Consider the following 22102-nt stretch of genomic DNA (forward strand, 5'->3'; position numbering starts at 1 on the left):
ATGACCATTTTGTTCTGCAGGTACTGGAGGTCAAAGGGCAGAACAGAGCACGGAGGCAAATAACACCGAGTCGATTATGATCTGCGAGTAAAAATGTTGGACGATAAGATAAAATAACCTGAAGTTCTACAACATACACTAGTAAAGCTAGTGTCCAAAGAAGGAAAAGATCAGCAGCGTCCTGGAGCAGTGATGGGCTGGTGGTGGCCTCCTTGCTGAGCCAGGACCCTGCCTGCCCCCCCTCCACCCCCCCATGACCTGCTGACAGCTGCAGATAGAAGAGATAGGAGCCTGGAGCTGTGAGAGGGACAGGTGAGAGAGGGAGGAGTCGGGAACACTCAGTCAGCAATAACAGCCCGAGGACACAGAGATGGCAAGACTGAATGTTCACTTCAATGTCTTGTCTGTCTGACTCGCAGTAGTTGCCCGTCTTCGTAGGGCATGTGCGATGTCCTTTCTTAAATGGCTTATTGCTACAGTCGGACGACATGAAAGCTGTCGCTTGTAGTGAAAGGCAAACAGCAAATGCCAAATTGACTCTAATGTTCTCCTCCCTCCTCTTTACATGGTCACCTCTTTGCTCCAAAGTTACTCAGGATTTCCCCTACGGAGGGTTCTGTTGTGTGGTCCATTTATGGGGCAAGGGGGCAACCTACGCCCCGCTCATCGTCCCGTCTTGATGAATGGGCTCTTTGTGGGCCTGTGGAAACAAGCTTGAATCCCTCCGTCTTCCCTCTACCTCCATATGGTCAGGCCTATACATCTCCTGTAGCCCGGGGCCACAGTGAACATCTGCCGCTGCCAGAGTGCACTCAGAGCAGAGCGCTCCACCAACTCTGCGACGCAGATGTTTCTGTCCGGCTTTCGTTTTCATATCGCCACTCGATCTAAGCCAAGCTAAACTGGCGTGCTTGTAAAATAGCCCCTCGCAACGCTTCATCTGCTTTATATGGAGTGTGTATACGTGTGTGTGGCTGCCGTCGCTCTTGGCAGGTTCCACTTGTTTGACCCATATCTGAGCCGCTGTTCGTAAACAACCAAAATTCCACGGCTCTGCAGTTTCCCTTTTAACTGATTTTCTTGTTGTTTGCTTTTGTTTTAAATCCTGCTGATGAAGGGAAATGTCCTGCATCATGACTCTCTTCTGAATATTATAATAGGCGCCGTCTCAGGAAAGTTTTCAGGCCAGTTTTTGACATTTGGAAAAGACACAACGTCTCATTTATGAAGTATTGTTATAAAAAAGTATAACAATACTGACCTCGACCTCTGAAACCTTTAACGATTAAAAAATCTGTCACTGGTCAGAAAAAGGAGTAAAAAGTCATGGCATTTAGAAACCAGATGTTTTTGGTTTTGCTTTTTGTTTTTTTTGTCACCAGGAGGACGGTGAATGCCTGTGGAAATAAAGCTCCACAAGGACTTAATTAAAACACCGTACTGTGTAAACGTTTATCCAAGCCTTCTATCCCATCAGGGGAGATTTAGCACCGTTCCCATTGTTCTTAATGCCCACTCCTCGCTGCAGAGTGACTGATGGGTAAACGCCTATACCTGCATAAAGGTGTGATTGATGGCTAAGCACAGGGTTGTGCCCTTAGGTATTTTCTGCAAGTTGGTCGCTTTTGCTGCTTAGTAAGTGGTAAAACTTTCTGTCTCCTGAAAAAACCCTGCCGTGAAATAGTCCAAAAACCTGAGAATTGTTTCAGGCTGTTTCTGTCCGTGTTTTTTTTTTCTTTTTTTTCAGCTCTGCGAATTGAGATGCATATTAGATTTATATGAGGAACTGTAGGACGCCTGCAAAACTCATCATGACTGTGCTGTATTTTGTCTTGGAAAGTAATCATGTCCATTACACAGATTTATAGTACGTACTTTGATCAATAACTGCCTAGATATCCACGGCATTTAAAATGTGGCTTCGACTTCTCACTTTTTTTTATTATTATTTTTTATTTCGCCACCATGTCACCAGAGGCAATTTTCTGTCAGAAAGTGGAGATGGATTGGAATTTTCTCTTCTTTTTAAGTGGTGGTTTTTCAATAAAAAAAAAATAGAATTGAAACAAAAAGTATTAACAAAACACAAGAAGGTTTAGTTTGAAGAACGGTGAAAAACACTACATACATTCATCTGTATTTTTTTTTTGAAATTTTCCAATGACGTGAGACTCAGTGTATTCTTATAATGATAGACTCTGTGATTTACTGAGCTGGATTTTATCATATTATGCAACGTGGCAGAATGGCTGAGGTCGGTTGAAATAACAATAAAGCAAATGTTTTTCCATGGCACACAGACACTCACTCTGCTGATGGGTGTCAGACTAATTTCCTCTTGTCTGAGAGTGGTGAGCGGCCTAAACGACATTCCAGTCATAAGCCCAGACATCATTGAGCACTGAGAGGAAATCTTCATGTGCCCTGTTATCACCCACGCTGCCTGGTTGGTACTTATAGCCATGGAAAAAAAAAAGTACAGAAACAGAAATCAGATTTACTGTGAGGATAATCGTATTTCTTCAGCCCCTTCATGTGAACACACTGCTGACAGGGAGACATGAAAGCATATGTTTTCTTTTCATCTTCCATTTCCTTTTCACTACAGATGTGAGAACTGTGTGGAGATGCTCTTCGTTCGTGGTTCGGGGAATTGCGTACAGTGCGACACTCCCCTCAGGAAGAGCAACTTCCGTGTGCAGCTCTTCGAAGACCCGTCGGTAGATAAGGAGGTGGAGATCCGCAAGAAGGTGCTGAAGATGTGAGTGAGGGTGTGACTGGTCGGGCGAGAAGGGGGCACGCCTCCCTCCTCTCTCTCTCTCTCTCTCTCTCTCTCTCTCTCTCACTGTGTGTTTATGTGTCATTTCATTCCCCCGCCCCCTTCTTAAGCCACCTTTGTCTTTCTCATTACACTGTTTGTTTTGTAGACAATGAGTCTCCCCATGGGGGGGCTCAAGCTGGAAAGCTCCTCTCCCCGCGGTTTTTTTCCCCCCCCCCCCCCCCCCCCCCCCCCTCTCTATCTCTCTCTCTCTCTCTCTCTCTCTCTCTCCTCCCTCGGCCTCTCATCTGTTCTTTAATAGCCCCTTAATTGACATCTAATGTGCGTCTATTAGGCAGTATGCAGACATGGTATTATAAAATGGTTGATTTAATGGAAGCTATTAATGTCAGTGCATATCTGCTTTCATCAGGTTTCATTATTTGTGTGATGATTCCTCTCTCTCTATCTCTCTCTCTCTCTCTTTCTTCTCCCTTCTGCAGATACAACAAGAGGGAGTTTGACTTCCCCAGCCTCAGAGAGTACAACGACTACCTGGAGCAAGTGGAGGACATAGGTATGAGACAGATGGGAGGCCTCAGTCCGCAGCACAGGCACCAGGTTTATGGGAATAATGATTTCTCCTTGACTTTGGCTGCTGATGTTTTACAGCCATCCGTGTTTGCCAGTAGCATGGATCAGGAAGTAGCTCTGCCAACACTAACACATCTCAGTTGGCAGGTCCACATACACTGACCAGTCTCTATGGTGGAGTGAAACATTTATAACCCCCCCATAGGCCCAAGAAAATCATGACCATAGGCTGCCACTCTAAAACAGACGTGTGTAAAACTGTTGACCACACACTCTGAGCGACTGTTACTCTTTATTAAACCGTGGAACCACAGGGGTTCAATATAAATTCTTCCATTTCAGAGCATAGGAAAAACAAATTATTTACTTGATACCTCGTCCATCGTGTGTGTGTGTGTTCCAATCTCATCAGCACCACCTAGGGTTCCATGTCTGTCAACAGTAAATGCACAGGAACATTATGGGATGTTTCAGTTCACGTGACTAGACTGTAATAGCAGGATCACAGCATTTCAAGGTGCGGTCAAAGAACTCTTACGGTCACATGACATGAGCCGATGGGTTGACGCAAATATTAATGTAAAAAGTACCTCGATGATGACACATTTCAGTGGAGAACAGCCGGACTGTGGCCAACCTGCAGCTCGGGAGCCACATGCGTCTCTTTGCCGGTTTCATATGGAGCTCACGTTCATGTCAGATTTTATGTTTGTGTTTTTGTTCCAATCTCATCAGCACCACCTAGGGTTCCATGTCTGTCAACAGTAAATGCACAGGAACATTATGGGATGTTTCAGTTCACGTGACTAGACTGTAATAGCAGGATCACAGCATTTCAAGGTGCGGTCAAAGAACTCTTACGGTCACATGACATGAGCCGATGGGTTGACGCAAATTTTAATGTAAAAAGTATTTTATGTTTGTGTTTTTTTTACGCTCAAGTCAGTCTCATGACGATGGGTGTTAGCTCTTAGCCTCCTGACAGGTTGGCCGCCCCTGGTACAGACTTTATATAGTGCACTATATTTAATTCCCAACAGAGGCAGTAGAGAGTAGAGAATTATAGTGAATGATTTTGGGGACAACTCGTGTCTTCCACTTCATGACCAGTAGGATGTATAACTGGTCAGGTGACTACTTCCTGTTGGATAAAGTGCTGTTACACAAAGCTCCTATCATTTTAAACTGGTTTAATGAACAACACTGTGTTCAGTGAACAGAATGTAATACAGTAGAACACCATTGGGGTGTGGTCAAATGGTCGGTTCACAACATGGGTGTCGACCAGTGTGTGGCGTTGTCATGTCCATTTGGGCCATAATCTGTGAGGAATTCTTCCAAACAACCGACCAGGATGTACTTAATGAAGTAGCAGTGAGAGTACTGAAGAAAACAATGAGATTTTTTGTTGGTTTTTTTTATCCATTGAGTCAGTGTGCCAGAGGATGACAACAAAGGGTTGGGTTATTGTTGTCCATCGGCCCAAACACTGTTGCTTTGAACTGCAGGCTCTTTCAGCACCAGCTGGCATTCAAAGGCGTGGAACCAGATCTTCACTCTGTTTTGAACACAGCGCTGACTGCAGTTAATTTAGTGAAGTTGAGGTTTCAGTGCTTTTGTTTGTTTGGACAACTTTGTGTGGAAAAGGATGCTGGACATGACGGCACTGCTTCATCCCTCTCTAGTTGAATGGCTGTTGAAAATTAATCTTTTGGTTTGCAAAACATTGTCAGCCCAACTGTTTAAATTTCAACTTTGTTCTTAAGAATAGAAGAAATAATGATTACTGTATAGGAGTTAACAAAATGGAGCAAGATTTATTGATAGTGAGACAAACACAACAAAAGACATGGATTTTTATTTACACTGTATACACATGGACGGGGCCTAAATCACCCAGTAAACAGCACACAGCAGATGATGATACGAGATGAAATGCCTTGAAGTTTTTCAAAAAGCTCTGCCAATAAAAAGGCTCTTCAACAGTCGTTGAAGTTTTTCAAAAAGCTCTGCCAATGAAAAGGCTCTTCACTGCCTCTTCAACAGTCAACTGAATCACAGTCTGTATTTATTGCCATGTATATTTACACGTGAAAGGAATTTGGTTTTGTATATTGGTGCAATATAAGAAAATAAAATAGTTAAAAGAGGTGAAGCCTAAAATACAGTGAGAAAAATATAGTTATAAGTTAAAGTTTCCAGTCTGATTAATCACTGGGTCTTTGAATTAATCACAAATAATAGTGATCATAACTAATTGTGATATATATATTTCACTATCAGGTTAGTGGATAAAAGAGTGTCAGTGTGAAGTGTTGACTTTATTTATCAGTTTCAAACAGCTAACATGTAGAAGCCCAGCTCTCACACCTGCCTGTGCCTGTCGACTCCCTGCTTTCCAATAAAGTCAATCAGTGTAGTAGTAGTAGTAGTAGTAGTAGTAGTAGTAGTAGTAGTAGTAGTAGTAGTATTACACCATTGACTTGGGTTGTGTCTCTGGGTTTGGAAAAGTAATTTTTTCTCGCCTTTCCTGCGTAGTTTACAACATGACAAACAACGTGGACGTGGAGAACACCAAGTTGAGGATGGATCAGTATCAGCGGGAGAACAGGGATCTCATTCAGAAGAATAAGGCTACTCTTGTATGTACCCTGAGCTCTTCTCCATGCCTGTAAAAACCTGATGAAAGAGGGTGATGTCCTCTCCTGTCCTGCTACCCGCTCTTCTCTCCTTAAGACCCGAGAGCAGGAGGAGCTGGAGGAGCTGCTGCTGCTGGAGAAGCAGGGGAACGAACAGCGGAGACTGGAGGTGCTGCAGGAGGAGCAGAGGCAGCTGCAGGCCAGGAGGAAGAACAAGCAGGCTCTGCTGGATGAGCTGGTGAGAGACTCACACTCACATAAGCTCCACGTCCACACAGAGGATGAGTGCCACGAGGCCAAAAGACAAGCAAAGTGCAAGTCACCTTATGACAGATGTCTGACACACACGTAGCAGCACACACACACACACACACACACACACACACACGCCCTCAGCCTCAGGGTTCATGGCTGTGGGATCATTAAGAGCTTATTACCAGTCATTGTGCTGCAGGCTGCATTGTTCTCATTCTGTGATTCCAAAGCCTCCTGGCTCCATTGTGTTGAGCTGTGGGCTTTGGAAGTGATTGTTCCTGCAGAGTGGACTGCTGAAGGACCATCACAGATAGCAGTCTAAGCTGTGTATTTGTTTGTTTAAGGCACAGGGTCTGTTGATTGTAGCCCGATGAGCTCAACTCACACTCCCTCTGGGGGGCACTCTCCTGATCTCTAACATCTTATTGTCAATGTTGCCAAAAAACTCACTGCCCTGGCTTGAATATACAGTCATGGGCCAACGCTTATATTTAGATGACTTTGTTGCTATTGCTGAGAGTGGTGACCGACAAGTCGATAACATTTATAAGTGTAAACCCTGTGTTTGCTGACGTTTCCTGAAGAACATTTTAATTTTACAGTTAAAATCTTTCATGTTTTTGCATAAAAAGTTCACATTTTACTGAGGCTCCAGAGACAAAATTATATACTTCCCTCCCCTTTTAACTAAGCAAAAAGTGTTTCTAATCTGCTTTAAGATAAACAGGGAAAAGTTTCAGAATAAATACCAAGATAAATTCACTTACAAAAAGTAATTTTCAAAACATTTAAATACGTCAAAAGTGAGGTTTCAAAATGCATAAAAAGGGGTTGGAGCAACATCGAGAAATGAAGAAAACCTCAAGCGTTCTGCAGGAGAACTGGCTCTTGGTCTTCATTTAGTCTTCCAGCACAGCACCAACCCAAAGTACTGGTTGGAAAATATCTCCAATAAGTTGACTGACTTTTACAAAGCCCTAAATTAAATACCATAGTGTAGTGAAGGAGAGACGAAGGTCCAGACCAGGAAACCATCAAGTCTGTAGAAAAGACTGATCTGGGAAAACTCAGGAGTCTCTGATTCATTTGAAGGAATAGTTCACGTGTGTGCGGAAGTAAAAAAAAAAAAAAATCTTTGAATCTCTGAGGCATTTATATGTAGAGAGTAAAGTATGTTGTATTATGAAAATTATTAGTCATCTAATGGTTTGTTTTTCTATGCCAAGCCACTTCACCACTGTCCTTCCATTGTGGTCCACCCTTTCAATTACACCCTGCTTCCTCAGTGAACAACATGTCCGAGCTTGTGTTTTTAGACCTCTGCGCTTGGCACGGCTCCACCGGAGAAACTGAAATGTCCGACCTTGCATTTAATGGAGGTGAAGGCGGCGCAGTGCACTTGAAGCAGCGTCCCCCTGCAGTGCCATAGTTTTGTTAATATGGCTTGCATCAACAGTGTGGCTGCGAATTCCGAAAGCATCGGTTGTTCTGTTTGAAAACAAAGGGGGGGAGGGGGAGGATATCGCTGCTTCTTTTTCTTTTTTTTTAAATGCAGCACTTGTAGAATGTGAAAATGGACCAGGACTTTCTCACATGACTTTCTCACATGCCATTTTTTACAAACTGAAAACTGTTCAAATTGTTACCTAATTTCTGAAACTTGAAACAAATCAGGATAACATTTACAGACACCTTTTAATTTAATATAATAGACATTACCAGGTTTTAACACACATCTGAATTATTTGTGCAGGAAAAGTCCCAGGTTCCCGCCACCATCTTGTTGGCTCAACACAAGGCCCGTGCTGCTGAGCTGGAGGTGGAGATTGAACATCAGAAACAGTCGGTCAAACCTGCAACTCTGTTTTCAAGTGGAATCCAGGTGAGTACAACATTTAAATATTAAATCTGTTGGAGAAAAGTGTTGCCATTTTTTTTTCCTAATCCAGCGCTGTGGGTAATTCTGCACAACGTGTGTCGGCTTGGCTGTTACTGTCCCAGCTCAGTGTCGCACACGTTTCACCTTGGAAAAGTCACACGGAGCATACATAACAAATGGCTACTATATTTACAATGAACACGTGCAGGTTGAGGTCACAGGGCTGCATCTTTTTGGCCAAGTGTTTTGAAAACTGTGTAGGTCATAGTATGTAGTTGTTTTGTTTTCAGTGCAGTTCTAATTTAAGCCTCATGTGAAGAGGTAGTTGACAGTGGAGCAGTTTGAACAGCCCAGACCTTCACAAGAAGGAATTTTGGGACATGTTTCGTTGTTTTTTTTTTCCTCAGAGCATCGGGCCATCGCTCTTTCGATCTGGTCATTGTAATTCCCTGTGGATTAGCAGTGTGACCTACGTTGAGAGAACACGGGTTCAGGGCTCTGCTCAGTCAGGAACTTATATCTCCGACCTCATTGTGTCTGGAGAGACCTTCTGTTTTTGCCTGTCGTTCAGGTTTAAAGTCGTTTATTTTCATTTTACTGTGATGAGATAGGCTGTGTCATCACCCCAGCCCTCAACAGGAACCCTCATGGGACATGGTTGTCTTCCCATAGTTCAGTGGTGCGTAAGAGAAAGATCTACCTAGTACGCATCAATGCAGTATTCTAGCTGTATGTTTTGACATGCTCACGTATACCAAAGCCCTGATGTTTCAACATCTGTTTCACCTATTTTCAATGTGTTTCTCAGAGGAGTTGTAAAATGTAGTATAAAAAAACTGTTAGACTTTACGCAAGGTATTATGGTATTTTATTTTTTAACTCTTTAACCAATGATGAGTCCAAAGACACTGCAGTGAACTAAATGGAAGACAGGATATTCTGAAGCTCGTTCCCTTGATATATAGCATGAAGTTAAAGTTGCTGATGGAGAGAGAAACAGCATGAATATGTTGATCTTGGCTTCCTCCGCGGCTGTTTTCCTCACGTCTTTCCTCCCATTTCTCCTCGTCCTCCCGTCCCTGAGCTCCTGTTGGTGGAGCAGAGCTCTCACCATGCATCTGCTCCGTTGGACTGAAGAGTCTTGAGTCAGGGGAGTGTGTGGGTTTGGATTTCCCTTCATCTTGCAGACCATGCGAGTGACTTCTGTTTGACTTGGTGGAGTTTCAGCACAGAGCGGTGGATTCCTGCAGATCGCTGGAATTCGTTTATCTGCGAGCTTGTGGTCCCGTGTTCCAAACTGGCTTTTTTAGTTTTTCTTCAGCAAAAATTAGAGGAGGCAAATGTAAAGTCACGGCTGTGAAGCTGGGCCACATTTATATTCTACTTTTGTACTCAACTGTGAATCTCTGCAATCTGTGCAATAGAAACTAAAATATGCAATTTTGAAATGCACTTAAACTAATAATAAATATGATCTTGACTTGTCAAGACTCGTCAAAACAGTCCAAAAACAATCATACAAGTAACATATAGAAAGGCTCTTCAACCATAAGACTGCCAACATCTGGAGACTCCTCATATCTTTTGACAAAATTAATAACTTCTTATTAATATTGTCAAAAGATGTGAGAAGTCTCCAGAAATGTTTTCTGTGCAAAGCATGAGCTATACACCTTAAGAGTGTATTGGGCTAGAAACTATCATGCTACAGTATTATACATGACTATTAGGCTCAGCTGAGTTCACTGCCACATCAAACCTTTTGGTCAGTGTAGAAATACAAAAAAATCCCAGTATTGGGAATTTGGTCTGTGAAGTTCATCCATTAAACATGTGAACAGTGACAGTCGTGACTGGACTGGATGTTTATTCATATCCATGATTTATTTCATTTGGATGCTTTTGGTGATGTTCCTCTTCATGCGTCACAAACTAAAATACTCACTGAGCCCCTACCCTTTACCCCCGACCAACACCAACACCAACACCAACCCACTACCACCACTATCACCAACTGCCCCCCCCCAGCACTCGAGCCAGCTGCCTCACCCTGGGCCAAGGTGAGCCGTCACCGCTGCTATAACAAGTCTGCCTCTCTGTGAGCTGCCCAATGTGTGGAACGTGAGGATGCCCATTCTTCCCTTAGCTTTCCAATGACTGCGGTCCTCATTTGAAGCCTGATCTAATGCTGGATGTAGTTCTGTCATGTTGTTTACTGGAGACATCCCCGAGGACGTCTCGGCTGTGTTGGCACTGCGCTGGGTGAAAGATCAGGACCCCGAGCCACTGTATTCTGGTAGTGTGTAAACATGCAGGGGGATGGATGCTTGAGGAAGTCGGACAATCTTTAGGGAAAGTCTTCTTTGGTCCAGGTGCCATGTGGGACGGGATGAGCCTGGTCATGCCTGAGGAATGGTCTGAAATCACGCGCTAATCCTTCGCTTTGTAGGAACTCCATTGAACTGAGCTACACATACACCCGATACCCATAGGTTCATGCTGTTGCACACACACACACACACACAAATGCACGGTCCCCTCCTGCCCTCCCTTCACCTAGTCTGAGTAAACATCCTTTGAAGAATTAAGTGTCTTTTAAAAATAGAGGGCCGGTGATATCAAAAGAGACTCTCTGTGTGTGAGGGAGGAAACTGTTCGCTGTTTAAACAGCTTGGTTGTTTTTGTCTGACACACAAGACCAGTTCTGGTGCTGAACACGAAGATGAGAAGAGAGTCATCATCCTTGGCACCTGCTCTGTCAACACAAACTGATATGACTTGAGGGCTATCAGCATACGATTAATTCTCCGCCGTTTTGACACATTACAAAAAAGGGGTTATTATGTTTTCAATTCAGTCAAACGTACGAGGATGGGAATGATGTGAAGTGGCCGTCACGTCTCCTTTCCCTAAGCAGTCGATGGATCAGCAACTAACTTCACCGTCAGAGGTTTGAGTTCTGCTGGACCTCCGTCCGGTTCTTATTCGTCCTCAAAGAACAGCTGACATACCTGTTGGGGCCAACACGGGTCCCTAATGAAAGCAGGACACACACACAGTCAAATACACACATACAGCCAAACGTGGGTGGAAAGCTTATCCCTAAACATAGATGTGAAGATGCCTGACATAACCCCAGGTTCTCACCGGCTCTGTTCTGCTCTACACTCTGTCGTTGAGAATTTGACAACTACTAAAACCTCACACACACACACACACACACACACACACACACACACACACACTGGCTCGAGCTGTGAGCTTGTTTGCTCAGGGTCTGTTTTAGTTAGTCCAGTCGTCCTCCAAGGTGACCTCTGCTCAGAGCTCGCCTGCGCAGACCGAGCTCCGCTCAGCCTTTGTCTGACAGACTGGACAGACCTGTTTCAGCTCGGCGTCTGCTGCACACGTACAGCTGGTGACTCCCACTCACTCTTTCATGAACTGGCAGTTAATTTTTATAGAGACTGTTTGTCGACGTAAGGCATTGTGGGAAATATGATATGTTGTTTTAACTGACTGATTAAATTTACTAGTTGTTGTTGACACCCACTGATTAATATTTTCCCTATCAACGATTACATCTATGATGTCAGCAGTGTATTTGGTTTTAACTGCAGAATCAGGGATTGTTTTGAAACATATTTATTGAAAAATAATTTCATTTTTTTAATGGGTCACAGAAAGAAATATGGTTCTATACTCCACAGCAGAGGCTTTAACTTTTGGTTAGTTTAAAATAGACACAAATAGAGTTCTGTGGAATAGACTGGCATCTTGTCCAGGGTCTACCCTCAGGTCATAAAAAATATGGCAGTATTACAGCACCAGAGTTGGGTTTGAATGGTTAGCAGCATTAGCTTAGCCTCGGCTGAGATATTGGTGATTCTTAATTCTATAATTTTAAGATAATTAAATATCCATGGAGATATTAATGTCATTTAAAAAATGTTGGCACTTTTTTGGAGGTGTACAGCACCATACAATGGCAGGTCATTTGCTACTCTCTAGACCTAAATGCATAACTATAATATTGTTTCTATTAAAATTTTTCTCTGCCTTTTTTTTTTTTTCAAATTTTGTTTCCAAATGATGTTTTTTGTATGTTTGATAGTCCATAACCTCTGGCCTTTGACCTTTCCTTTTATTGGATTGTTGGCATTCAGGTTAATGCCTGCAAGAGCTTGAAGAGTGGTGGGGGGTTCAGCCTTGGCAGTAAAGAAGACTATCAAGACTGATTGGCACCAGCATATGTGGGCATTCACACCCCAGACTTGGCTCCATGTGAGTTGGGTTGAGCAGCTTTGCCAGTGGGCCAGCCCTCAGAGCAAAAAAACAGAGTTGTCAGCCTTAGGGGCTTTTCACTGGGGCAGCTGCCACTAGTCGGGGAGTTATATTTAAATCTGTGAGTAGAGGGGAGGCACGGTGTGGCCGGTGGCTACTTGCTGCACAGTGGGTAACTCGAAGCCCATTATCCGTACGGAAGCACTGGTCCACGGCAGAAGGTGGAAATAACTCACTGTCTACGAAAGCTTGATAGATTTTTATCACCTACACAACGACCACTACTGTTTTAGTGGCCGAAAATTAGTGCCAAGAATCACTGCGTCACCGTGTCCTGATGACCAAACGGTGTTGTGTTTCAAACAACCGCGTGTGTTTTTGTGTTTCTCTGATGGATGGGGTGCTGATTGAGGAGAGGTCTGTGTCTGAGTGACCTTGGCGTGTCCTGCTGAGCTGCATGTTTGGGGGAGACATGGGCTGCTGCTGATGAAAATAGTGTGTGCGTGTGTGCATGAAAAAGTCACGTGGTTGGCAGGACATTGGTTGTTGTGGCCTAGCTAAAGGACAAATTCAAATAGAACATCCATGTTTTCAACTTTCCTGTCCAACATTTTTATTACATCGTTCGTAAAACTGTCGCAGAACTCTGGGCCTCACAAACGTCACCTCTCTCACCTGTTTACAGAGCTGAACACCATGTGCTGTTAAGGCTGAAAAATCATTTGCTCCTATATTAAGGAGACCTCGGTGCACCAATCCAAGCAGCTCATGTTTTTGATCGACTTTGGCACGGTCAGAGCTGGGCTCCGTGGGCAGACCTCCCATACCTTAGGAGCAATGTGACTTTTATGAGACCCCGGCTCCATAAAAGTCACATGAATGTCCTGTGCATCACTGATGGAGTAACTTTGACTCTGTGTCAGATTCTACTGTCAGCATAGATGAGAGTGAAGTGAGATCATAGCACAAGTTACAGCATTCCTTCCCCTGATTGGACGGCTGGTGTTGGACCGGGCCAGCACACCTGTCACCTCCACCGACCCAAGCATCGGGTCAATACTCTTTGGCTAATGTTTCAAAATGATAACAACATCTGGTTTTGCTGGAATATACATTTCAACTCTCCTGCCTCTTCAAATGTCACCCAATTTTTTTTCCCTAAAATTTGCACCAGTTTTTCTCAGAACTTAAAAAATAAAGATATTCATGCTCATGGGAATTTGGGAATGACTCGTCAAAGGTAAATTCAAGCAAGGTAAAACTAGATCAGCCCTGAAGACAGCTGATCTCGTTTTAATGGTGTCCCATTGCCACATGGTGGCTACATCTCTGTGGCACAGGGACAGCTCTGGACACTTGAACTGTGTCCAGAGCTGTGTCCAAAGATAGCGGCACTAAGACTTAGGTCCATTTTTATTTCACAATAATAATACTAATTATAATTTCAATACTATTAGAACTACTAATACTACAGATACTAATAATAAAAACCCAATAATATAAAAACCCAAAGACTCACTTGCCTGATGAGGACAGACACAGTAAAACAGCAAAAGGATAATATTCACAATATATGCAATTAATATAAAATATATAAACAAGTATTAATATTATTATTATTATTATCGTCAGGATTATTATTATTGATAAGGTAGCATCAGTGTATTGCTGTCCCTGTGTCTTGATCTGAAGTACGTGTTGAAGGATCAGAAAACCAAAAGAAGAATTCCCTCCGGCTCAATGGTGATTTCCTTAAATCATCTTCCCTGTGGTTTTATGAAGATTAATGGACCCTAGAGTTTCATTTCAGAGTCACGGGGGCATTATAAGCATCTTAAATACCAGTTCCATAGAAACTTGAAAGCATCATAAGGGCACACATACCTTTGTGTGTAGTTAGGAGGCCCTCAGTGATGGTAAAAGCAGATGTTTGTGTTAGCCTCTTTAGTGCTCCAGTGAACCCCCCCAACCCCAAACCCTCCACCCGGACAGCCTCGCTTCTTCAATGGTCGTTCACCAGTGAATTTGCAAAACAGCATTCACACACTGTAATCAACACACACTTCTAATGGGATGTGATGAGTTCACGACTGACAGTCTCAGCAGTGTTGAAGGATGAAGCACGAGAGAAGAGTAAGAGTGAAGAAAGATGGCCCTAAATTAAACAATATTTTTCTGAAGTCGTATCTAAGTCAGTTTTTTTTTAGTTTTTTTTTAGGTTTGTCATATTTGTATATTTATACGAACATTTCCTGTGAATGTGCTTCTTCTGTGTCTTTCTGGATGTGAGTCAGTTTTCAATGTGGCCGAAATTGAGCAGCGGCTCTGGTGCCTGGAGTTCCTTGGAGTTCAGATTTACTCACTGTACATTTTACTCCCCCGTTGCCTCTCCAGTCTCCGTAGACTTTTCTTCCGTTGTCTCCTCTGCCCCGCCGTCCCAGTGTGTCTCTTTGATTTGTGCAGTAGGGGAGTTAACAGCACTGAAAGTCTGAGAGAAGATGGATGGAGAGGCTGAGGGAGTGTGAAGGAGAGGGAGAGTGACCGGGTATGGGTTTCATTAGCCTGTAGTGGGCCTCTACTGTGTCGGATGAATGATGGCAGAGGACAGGAGATCAGTGACACCTCGGAGTCAAAGGTCGAGTGAAAACCATATTGAGGTGTGAACCTAGTATTTTCAGTTTTAAGGTACAAGTATTTAAAANACAAAAAGGTATAACAGAAAACCCCTCCCCCCCCCCCCCCCCTCCCCTCCCCCCCCCCATGAACACAATCACAGCCATTGCTCTTAATCTCCACTGAACTGCTGTTCCTACAAAACACGTATTCTCGTCAAACAAAGGACTTCTCCACTCTGTCACCAAACTCAAAATATTGAAATTAAATTGAAAAAAAAGTTCTTGTCGTAACAGCTGCTACTTTCAAGTACAGGGTGTTTTATCCAGTAAAAGAAATTGTTTTTGTCTTGAAAAGCATAGGCAACACAGTGTAAATGAAAGTCTTTACTCACAGCAGGAAGTCACCTTTATCATTGCTTTGCTGGAAAAACCCCTGTCTTTCCTGCTATTAATGCACTGCTGCTGCCTCACCTGTGTGTATACACCGCTTCTTAATGCAACAGGTTCCGACTTGTGCGGTTAAGGAAGCTAATCTTCATTAAGAGAAAATGTGGTTCCTGTGGATTTGTGTTAAACGTTGTAGCTAGAAAATAAAATAGCCGACATGTTGAAGTCCTTGTTGCTAAAAAGAGTTAACAAAAACTCTCGCTCTTAAAATTGTTTCTTTGTCAAAAATTGTCAAAGTTTACACTGTTGCCCTGTTTCTTTTGCCTCCTCACCCTGATCATTCGTCACTTCTCTCTTGCTTTCTTTGCTTCCAGCTCTGCTTTGGTTTGGTAAATATCCCTGTGTCCATGTGAGCGCTCACTTTGGCCAAGCGCATGTTTGAAGGTTGGACAGTCCGAGGGGCCACGAGGCTCATGTTAGTCGTTTAGTTTGGCTTTCAGCATCTCCTCTCACTGTGATGTTGTTTGCAGTCTTCATGTACTGTTTTCTCTGCTCTATCACTTCTCATCTGTCCTCGCGTCCCAGAACTCCCCTGTGTTCTCTGAGAGAGTTTGTGTTTGTTTAGACATCAACTTCTTAATTCTGGGCCTGTTTCACGACTGGCTTGTCTTCTGAACCTCATTACTTATAATGCCGGAGAAAACAATGTGGTTTGATGCTGTGTGGAAATTCCCCCTTTTGATGGCTGAGGCCCAGATCGAACAATTCTTCAGTGTCTTTTAGAGGAACCACATTTCTCACTCCGTCATCGTGGTCAGAAGAATTAGGAATTGTAGTGGTCAGACAAAATAGACCAGTGATCAACAACTGGTGGCCCGTGGGCTGAATCTGGCCCACTGGACCATCCCATCCGGCCCACAACTATAATCCAGAATTGTGAGGATCAAAAAATATATGTATATATATATTTATATATATGTGGTTCCCATTGTTAAAGCAACTAAAAAAATTCAGACTTAAGTAACTGTCATTAATCCACTCCTTTTATGACTCCATCTACATTCAGTTAGACCACATGTGTCAAACTCAAGGCTGGGGGGCCAAATGCGGCCCACTAAGTCATTTTGTATGCTCCACAGGAGCTTAAAAAGCATTTAATAAAGTCAAGACAACTTAGACCAAATTTCTATTTTTAATTTTATTAAAATTCAAATCATAACTCTCCAGATCTCAACCAGCTTTTATAAAGTACTGACCTAAAGGTTACGCTGTCCTGACAACTGACAATAGCTTGTGAGTTCTTTTGTTCCCTGTAGTCAGGGACACACACGCTGGTGTGTTGTGACGTTTTTAATGGTAAAGTTCATTTGTATCTGTTTAGTATCCCATCAGCCACAGCTGTTGAGATGCCGACATCGTGTTGACCACTACAAAAATGCTGTGTCATTGTTTCAACAAAACCGACGTGAAAATGTCTTGTATTTCAAACCGGTCCTTCAGGTGCTGCTGGGTTATTATTGTTGCAGTTTGATTGACACTAAGCCTTTAGTATTGAATCGTCCATTTATAGGCAGAATGTTTCCATTGTCGTACTGCGTAGTAAACGGAGACAATGAAGATTATTGTGTGGTATTAAGTCCTGTCTTTCGTCTGTACTTTGTCTTTCAGCGTCAGACCGTGTCTCTCCTGCCTCCTCCAAAGATTGAGGAAGTCCTGTACAAGTACAAAGCTCTTCACATTGAAACCTACGGACCCCTGGTACCGGAACTGGAACAGCTGGGAAGAATAGGGTATGTGTTTATTTTTTTTACATACAGTATTACCATCAAAACACTTACTCAACAATACAGTATGTTAGGATTAAGAGAGTGTCACTATCTCTCACCTGAAGGGGGAGCTGTAAAGACTTTCTGATAGGAAAATATTGCGATATTTCATTTGATTTGAAGTTTCCACAAGAACAAGTCAGACATTTGTCTAGACCAGGTGTGGTCAAACCATTTGACTCGTGGGTAACAATTGTCCTAAAATTGAACAGGGGGGCCGAGTAAGGAGCAGAAAGATGGAGCGTTCAAGGCACATGTACAATCACAATACCAACCAATTATATAATTTGGACAAGTTTGGCGGGCCGGGGTACAAAGCTGAACGGGCCGCATCCGGCCCTCAGGCCTTAGTTTGCCCATGCCTGGTCTAGACCCCCGATATGGAGAAGCATTATTTTGCGTCTTAGTTCTATTTAGGTTTTGAGATGTAAACAACAGATGTAACACTGTAGAACTGATTGTTCACCTCAGGTGTTTAGACACGGCATAACAAAACACACCTGTTTATTCAGAAATTAGTTTTTGGTTTTGGAGCAACACTTGAAACTACTGGGTGTAATGTCCACAGGTTAAAATTTCCTCAAGGCTCATCGAGGTCTCTTGTGAAATACAGGCAAACAGAAAAAGGCTGATGTCTTTGCAGGTGAACACGAAACAGGGAAGTTATCAGGAATGAGGAATAATAAGAACAAGGGTAACAAAGGTTCTTTGAATTTGTTTTGTTTCCCCTTTCCTCAAACATAGTTTTTCAAAGGCCACACATAGGGACGGTGTGTAGTGTGTGTTTGGGTGTGTGTGGGGTGGGAAGCTTCTAGAAAGTCAGTCTGTTAAGAGAGCCTGCCTCATCTCACTTGACTCTTCACTGATTAACTGCGAGTTAGAGCGTATGAAGAAAGAGAAAGAGAGGGAAAAACAACCATCGCCCTGCCACAAGTCGCCACAGTGCCTCCGACGAAGCCTCCATTAACACACAGGAAGTGCTTTCCCCGACGGTCCCTTTGGGCAAATCAATCCAGGACGCCACTGGTCCGGGTCCTCACCGTATGTTAGCTCTCCATCAGACAGTGCAGCGCCCAGCCGTCTGCTCTGCAGCTGGATGGCACTAAAACCTCGCCACACTCCGAGGCTGGCCTGTGTTTATTGGGTGACAGCAGCAGAACAGGACATAAACCTTGACGTAAAGAAGGATAAGTTTCACTCTGACGGCCGTCTCTATACGCAGTAAGATAAGAATTTAGATGAAGAATTTCTCCTTTGTTATTATTCTCTCTGATAATTAGGTTAAAATAGAACACTAGACTAGAACTTTTTCTCCTAGATTGCGAAATACCACGCACTTATTTATTTTATGTATTCAGTGAAGTGCTGAGGTTCTACTTCTTTTGGCCGGGATGATCAATTTTGCCGCATACTGGAGCCTGGGAGAAAGGGGTGTGGGGGGGGGTGAGAGGGTGAGGGGAGTGGTGTCAGCAGTTCAGGGTTCCAGCTGGACCAATGCTGGAGAGGAACAGTTCTGCCATAGAGATGAATAAGGTCCAGATCAGGAACATCCACGGCACTGGTGCAGATGCTGGGACCAGTGACAAAGTCATTCCCAGTTCAGACCGACCACAAACCCCCAAGATGCAAAGTGCTTTCAAGTAAATACTGCTGACACTTCCGTAGCACTGATGCTGTGGGATTTGGCTACGGTTGAGATTTTCAAATATGTCTAAGGCTTTACTTTGGAAAAGTTGGTGGATTTGCTTAAAATGAAGTTAAAATAGATAAATGAAAGTTTGGTTATAATTATTGTTGGGATTTGATTCAAACTAAAAATTACTATTAGCCTTTGTAATTAATTGAATTCAATCACAATTTATCAGATATCAATATTCAATATTTATAATTTTAAGACTTTTTTTTGGCTTTGAACTAAAAGAAAACTTTGTGTTTTTGTCAGGAACTAATTTTTGTCTGTTTTTTTTTATTCTAAATACTGAAATTACAGGATAATTCAAACTTGAAAGTTGAAACATTATAAATGTGACAGTACAATTTGTGCGGAGATTTTTATTCTAGATTGGAAAAAGCAAAGTAATATATTTTTAAATATGTTTATTTTAAACAAGAAATATTAAGTGAAAACACTGAGGCTGTGTAACCATAATATCATTGCAGTTGTCCATGGGCTACATGTCGTATATACTTATATGTGTGTACGGTGTCACCTACAGTTGATGTTGCACTTTGTATCGTGCACACTCCAACTCACCCCTGTCCTCGTAGTCTCAGCTTTTCTTTTCTTTTTTTGTTGCCACAACAAAAGTTATGTGATGTGGTGAATGTTCACAGTGAGTGTTTGTGTGGAGCGGAGAGAGGAGTCGGGCAGAAAAGGGCGGCCCACTCCTCTGACCTGGGAAGAAAATGTGCTGGGATGTGTGAGAAGATGTGGATTTGTCCGCTCTGCGATGAGGTGAAAGGATGTGAGACGGGGCAGGTACCGATTTTAAAACAAGGCTCTTTGTCTTGGTCCAGACCCACGGTGACAGCAGCACCACTGGTGATTTGTCTTGAACACAGCCATCAAGTCAGACTCCACAGTTGAGCTTATCCACCCCCTCCCCGCTGCTCCAGCCCGGGCCCCAGGGTCTGGTCCCTTGCGTAGGATGTCCAGTCCACGCAGGACTCGCGGGAGCCATGCATTTTTTATTTCAGCGCGCCTCCTCCGACTCTGTATATGCATCCTTTCAGACTTGTCCCTTTGTCCCCCGAAAACAAACCGCAGAAGTGTTGCTCGGCTGCCAGGAAAAAGAAGGGTCATGCCTCTTTTGCTGTTTTGCTCCGTCTCTCCATGCCTCTCTGTCAGCTGTACCTGAATAAATAGAGCTGAGCACTTATATTAAAGACAGCTGCTTTGCTACTGGTGTGCAGTAAAGTCTGCATGTTCCAAAAATGTCCATTCAGCTCCCCCCACTTTGACACACACACACACACACATCGATATCCACACACTCCTCCCCTGATGTGCATAGGTGCTTATGATTTACCACAGAGGATAGAACCCTGACTGTGTGAGGTTTCTTTAATGGCAGTGTAGTGCTGTCCATCTCATTGACTGGCACGTACCCAGAAACATGCGTGAGGCCTGAGAATTACGAGCAGACTGTGAATGTAACACTGCAGCCCGTGCACCAAATGTCCTGCCATGGCTCTTTGCTTTTATGTTGAACAGTAAAAGCCTTCAATAAACAAAATCAAAGTCGAAGTAAATAGTGCTTTGGAGACAGAAACAGAAACATATGATGTTTATGTTGACATGGCTCAGGCGCGAGTGCCAGCACACAGCAGCCAGAGACTGAAACAACAGCTAATTCAACCCCCTGCCTCTTCACTGATGGACACAACCTGAACAGCACTTTGTCTGTATTTGATTTTAAATTGTATTTACGTTCTCAAGCCCGTGTAAGGACATGACGAAGACCTTAAAATCCAAAGATTTAGCAGCGTGCACGTGCGTCTGGATGAGCATCTGTGCCTGGGTTTGTTCTCTCTGAGAATCATTTGTGAGTTCTGCCTGTGTAGGCGATGAAAGACAAACAGCGATCTTGGACAAGGACAAATCATGTGGGGGGAAAAAAAGGGGGAAAGAGAAATTGGCTGCAGAGCGTTGAAAAATCTGACTCAAGCCTCAAGTGCTGACAATGAAAGCTCGCCAGAATAGTTGTTTGTATTGGCACAGCCGCCTCCAAATTAGCCCATCTTTCTCTGACAGAGGTTACTCAACGCACTTTGCCAAATGCCAGTGCGTATAATTTTTTTTTTTTGTTGAAAATTTTCCCCTTCCTTCGCCTTCTCTCACTTTGCATTGCTTTCTATAATTTGTGGGAACAGAATGAGTGGAAACACTCTTCACGTGTCAGTCTCCTGTTTTTTGAGGTGATGGTGAGAAGCTGAATGAGGCACGTGTTTAGTCTGGAGCTCTTCTCCTGGGGATGCACCAGGAAGTAGTCCTCTCATGAACCAGTCTGAGAGTCGAGATTCTTTGGGTTTGTTTGTTAGCATTCTGGAATATTTAAGAACGAAACGAAATTAGGACAAATGATTTGCTAAAATCTGATCTAGCATAGCTTGGTGTTGTTAGAAAATGTCACTCTTCACTGCTTGCTGCCCTTCTTAATCTGTAGTTCACAATCCACCGTCTCTGCTTTGAAGGAATGAATCCATGACAGTGGATGATTAACTGAAGATTCCTCGACTTATGTTGGAGTTCCCTCCATTTGTGGGACATGACTTGATTTCAGTGTCAGAGTTCAGACACTGTACAGAAGTACACAGTATCACTCACAATGCTAACATCATAATCTACATATAAAAAGAGTCTGACTTGGCAAAAAGTTCCCCAGAAAACAACACAAATGAAAGAAAGCGAATGTTGCTCAATCCAACATATGGCGTGCAAGCATCAAATAAACAAAGTCGTCTTCCACATATTATGCTGCGTGACGACGTATATGTGAACTCTACTGGTCAACAAGTTCCCACGTGAACTATCCTGTTGTTTAGTCACGAACATTTACAGCTGCACAATTGTAGTGGATGCTCAGAACTGTAGTAAAAGTAAAACTTCTTTTTGTGAAAAACGTTTTGACCAAATTAGAGGATTATATTTATTCACAACAATAATATCCCAATCTGACATTTGCGTCAGTAACCACACACAAATATTACTTTGTGAACCACAATATTTACTGTATTGTACTCTTGGTACTTAGAGCAAGATTTTTTCACAGTAATTCTCTGACCAATTTGTAGGGTCTGCAGTTGGGACGGTATCCGTATGATTCCCGTTCTCCCAAAGAGACCTGCATCTGGGGTGGGGGTCGGGG

The 22102-nt window shown here is 43.1% G+C and overlaps 1 protein-coding gene across 3 annotated transcripts in view; it reads left to right on the forward strand.

The window, feature by feature from the left end:
• The window catches only part of mnat1 (MNAT1 component of CDK activating kinase), a 60186-nt gene that overhangs the window by 3530 nt on the left and 34554 nt on the right, over positions 1-22102 (forward strand). Inside the window, exons 1-8 of one of the 3 annotated variants that reach the window (XM_025054940.1) lie at positions 2029-2446; positions 2609-2761; positions 3262-3335; positions 5891-5994; positions 6089-6229; positions 8000-8128; positions 17077-17198; positions 18116-18583. In XM_025054940.1, the coding sequence (XP_024910708.1) occupies positions 2628-2761; positions 3262-3335; positions 5891-5994; positions 6089-6229; positions 8000-8128; positions 17077-17198; positions 18116-18284 (873 nt within the window). In that variant the 5' untranslated portion in view covers positions 2029-2446; positions 2609-2627 and the 3' untranslated portion in view covers positions 18285-18583. Of the gene's footprint in view, positions 1-2028; positions 2447-2608; positions 2762-3261; positions 3336-5890; positions 5995-6088; positions 6230-7999; positions 8129-17076; positions 17199-18115; positions 18584-22102 lie in introns of those variants that run through there. The other 2 variants (XM_025054931.1, XM_008307528.3) reach the window with 2 other exon arrangements.

This window comes from Cynoglossus semilaevis, chromosome 1 (genome assembly GCF_000523025.1).
Source record: "Cynoglossus semilaevis isolate Cse_v1.0 chromosome 1, Cse_v1.0, whole genome shotgun sequence".
NCBI classification, from domain to species: Eukaryota; Metazoa; Chordata; class Actinopteri; order Pleuronectiformes; family Cynoglossidae; genus Cynoglossus; species Cynoglossus semilaevis.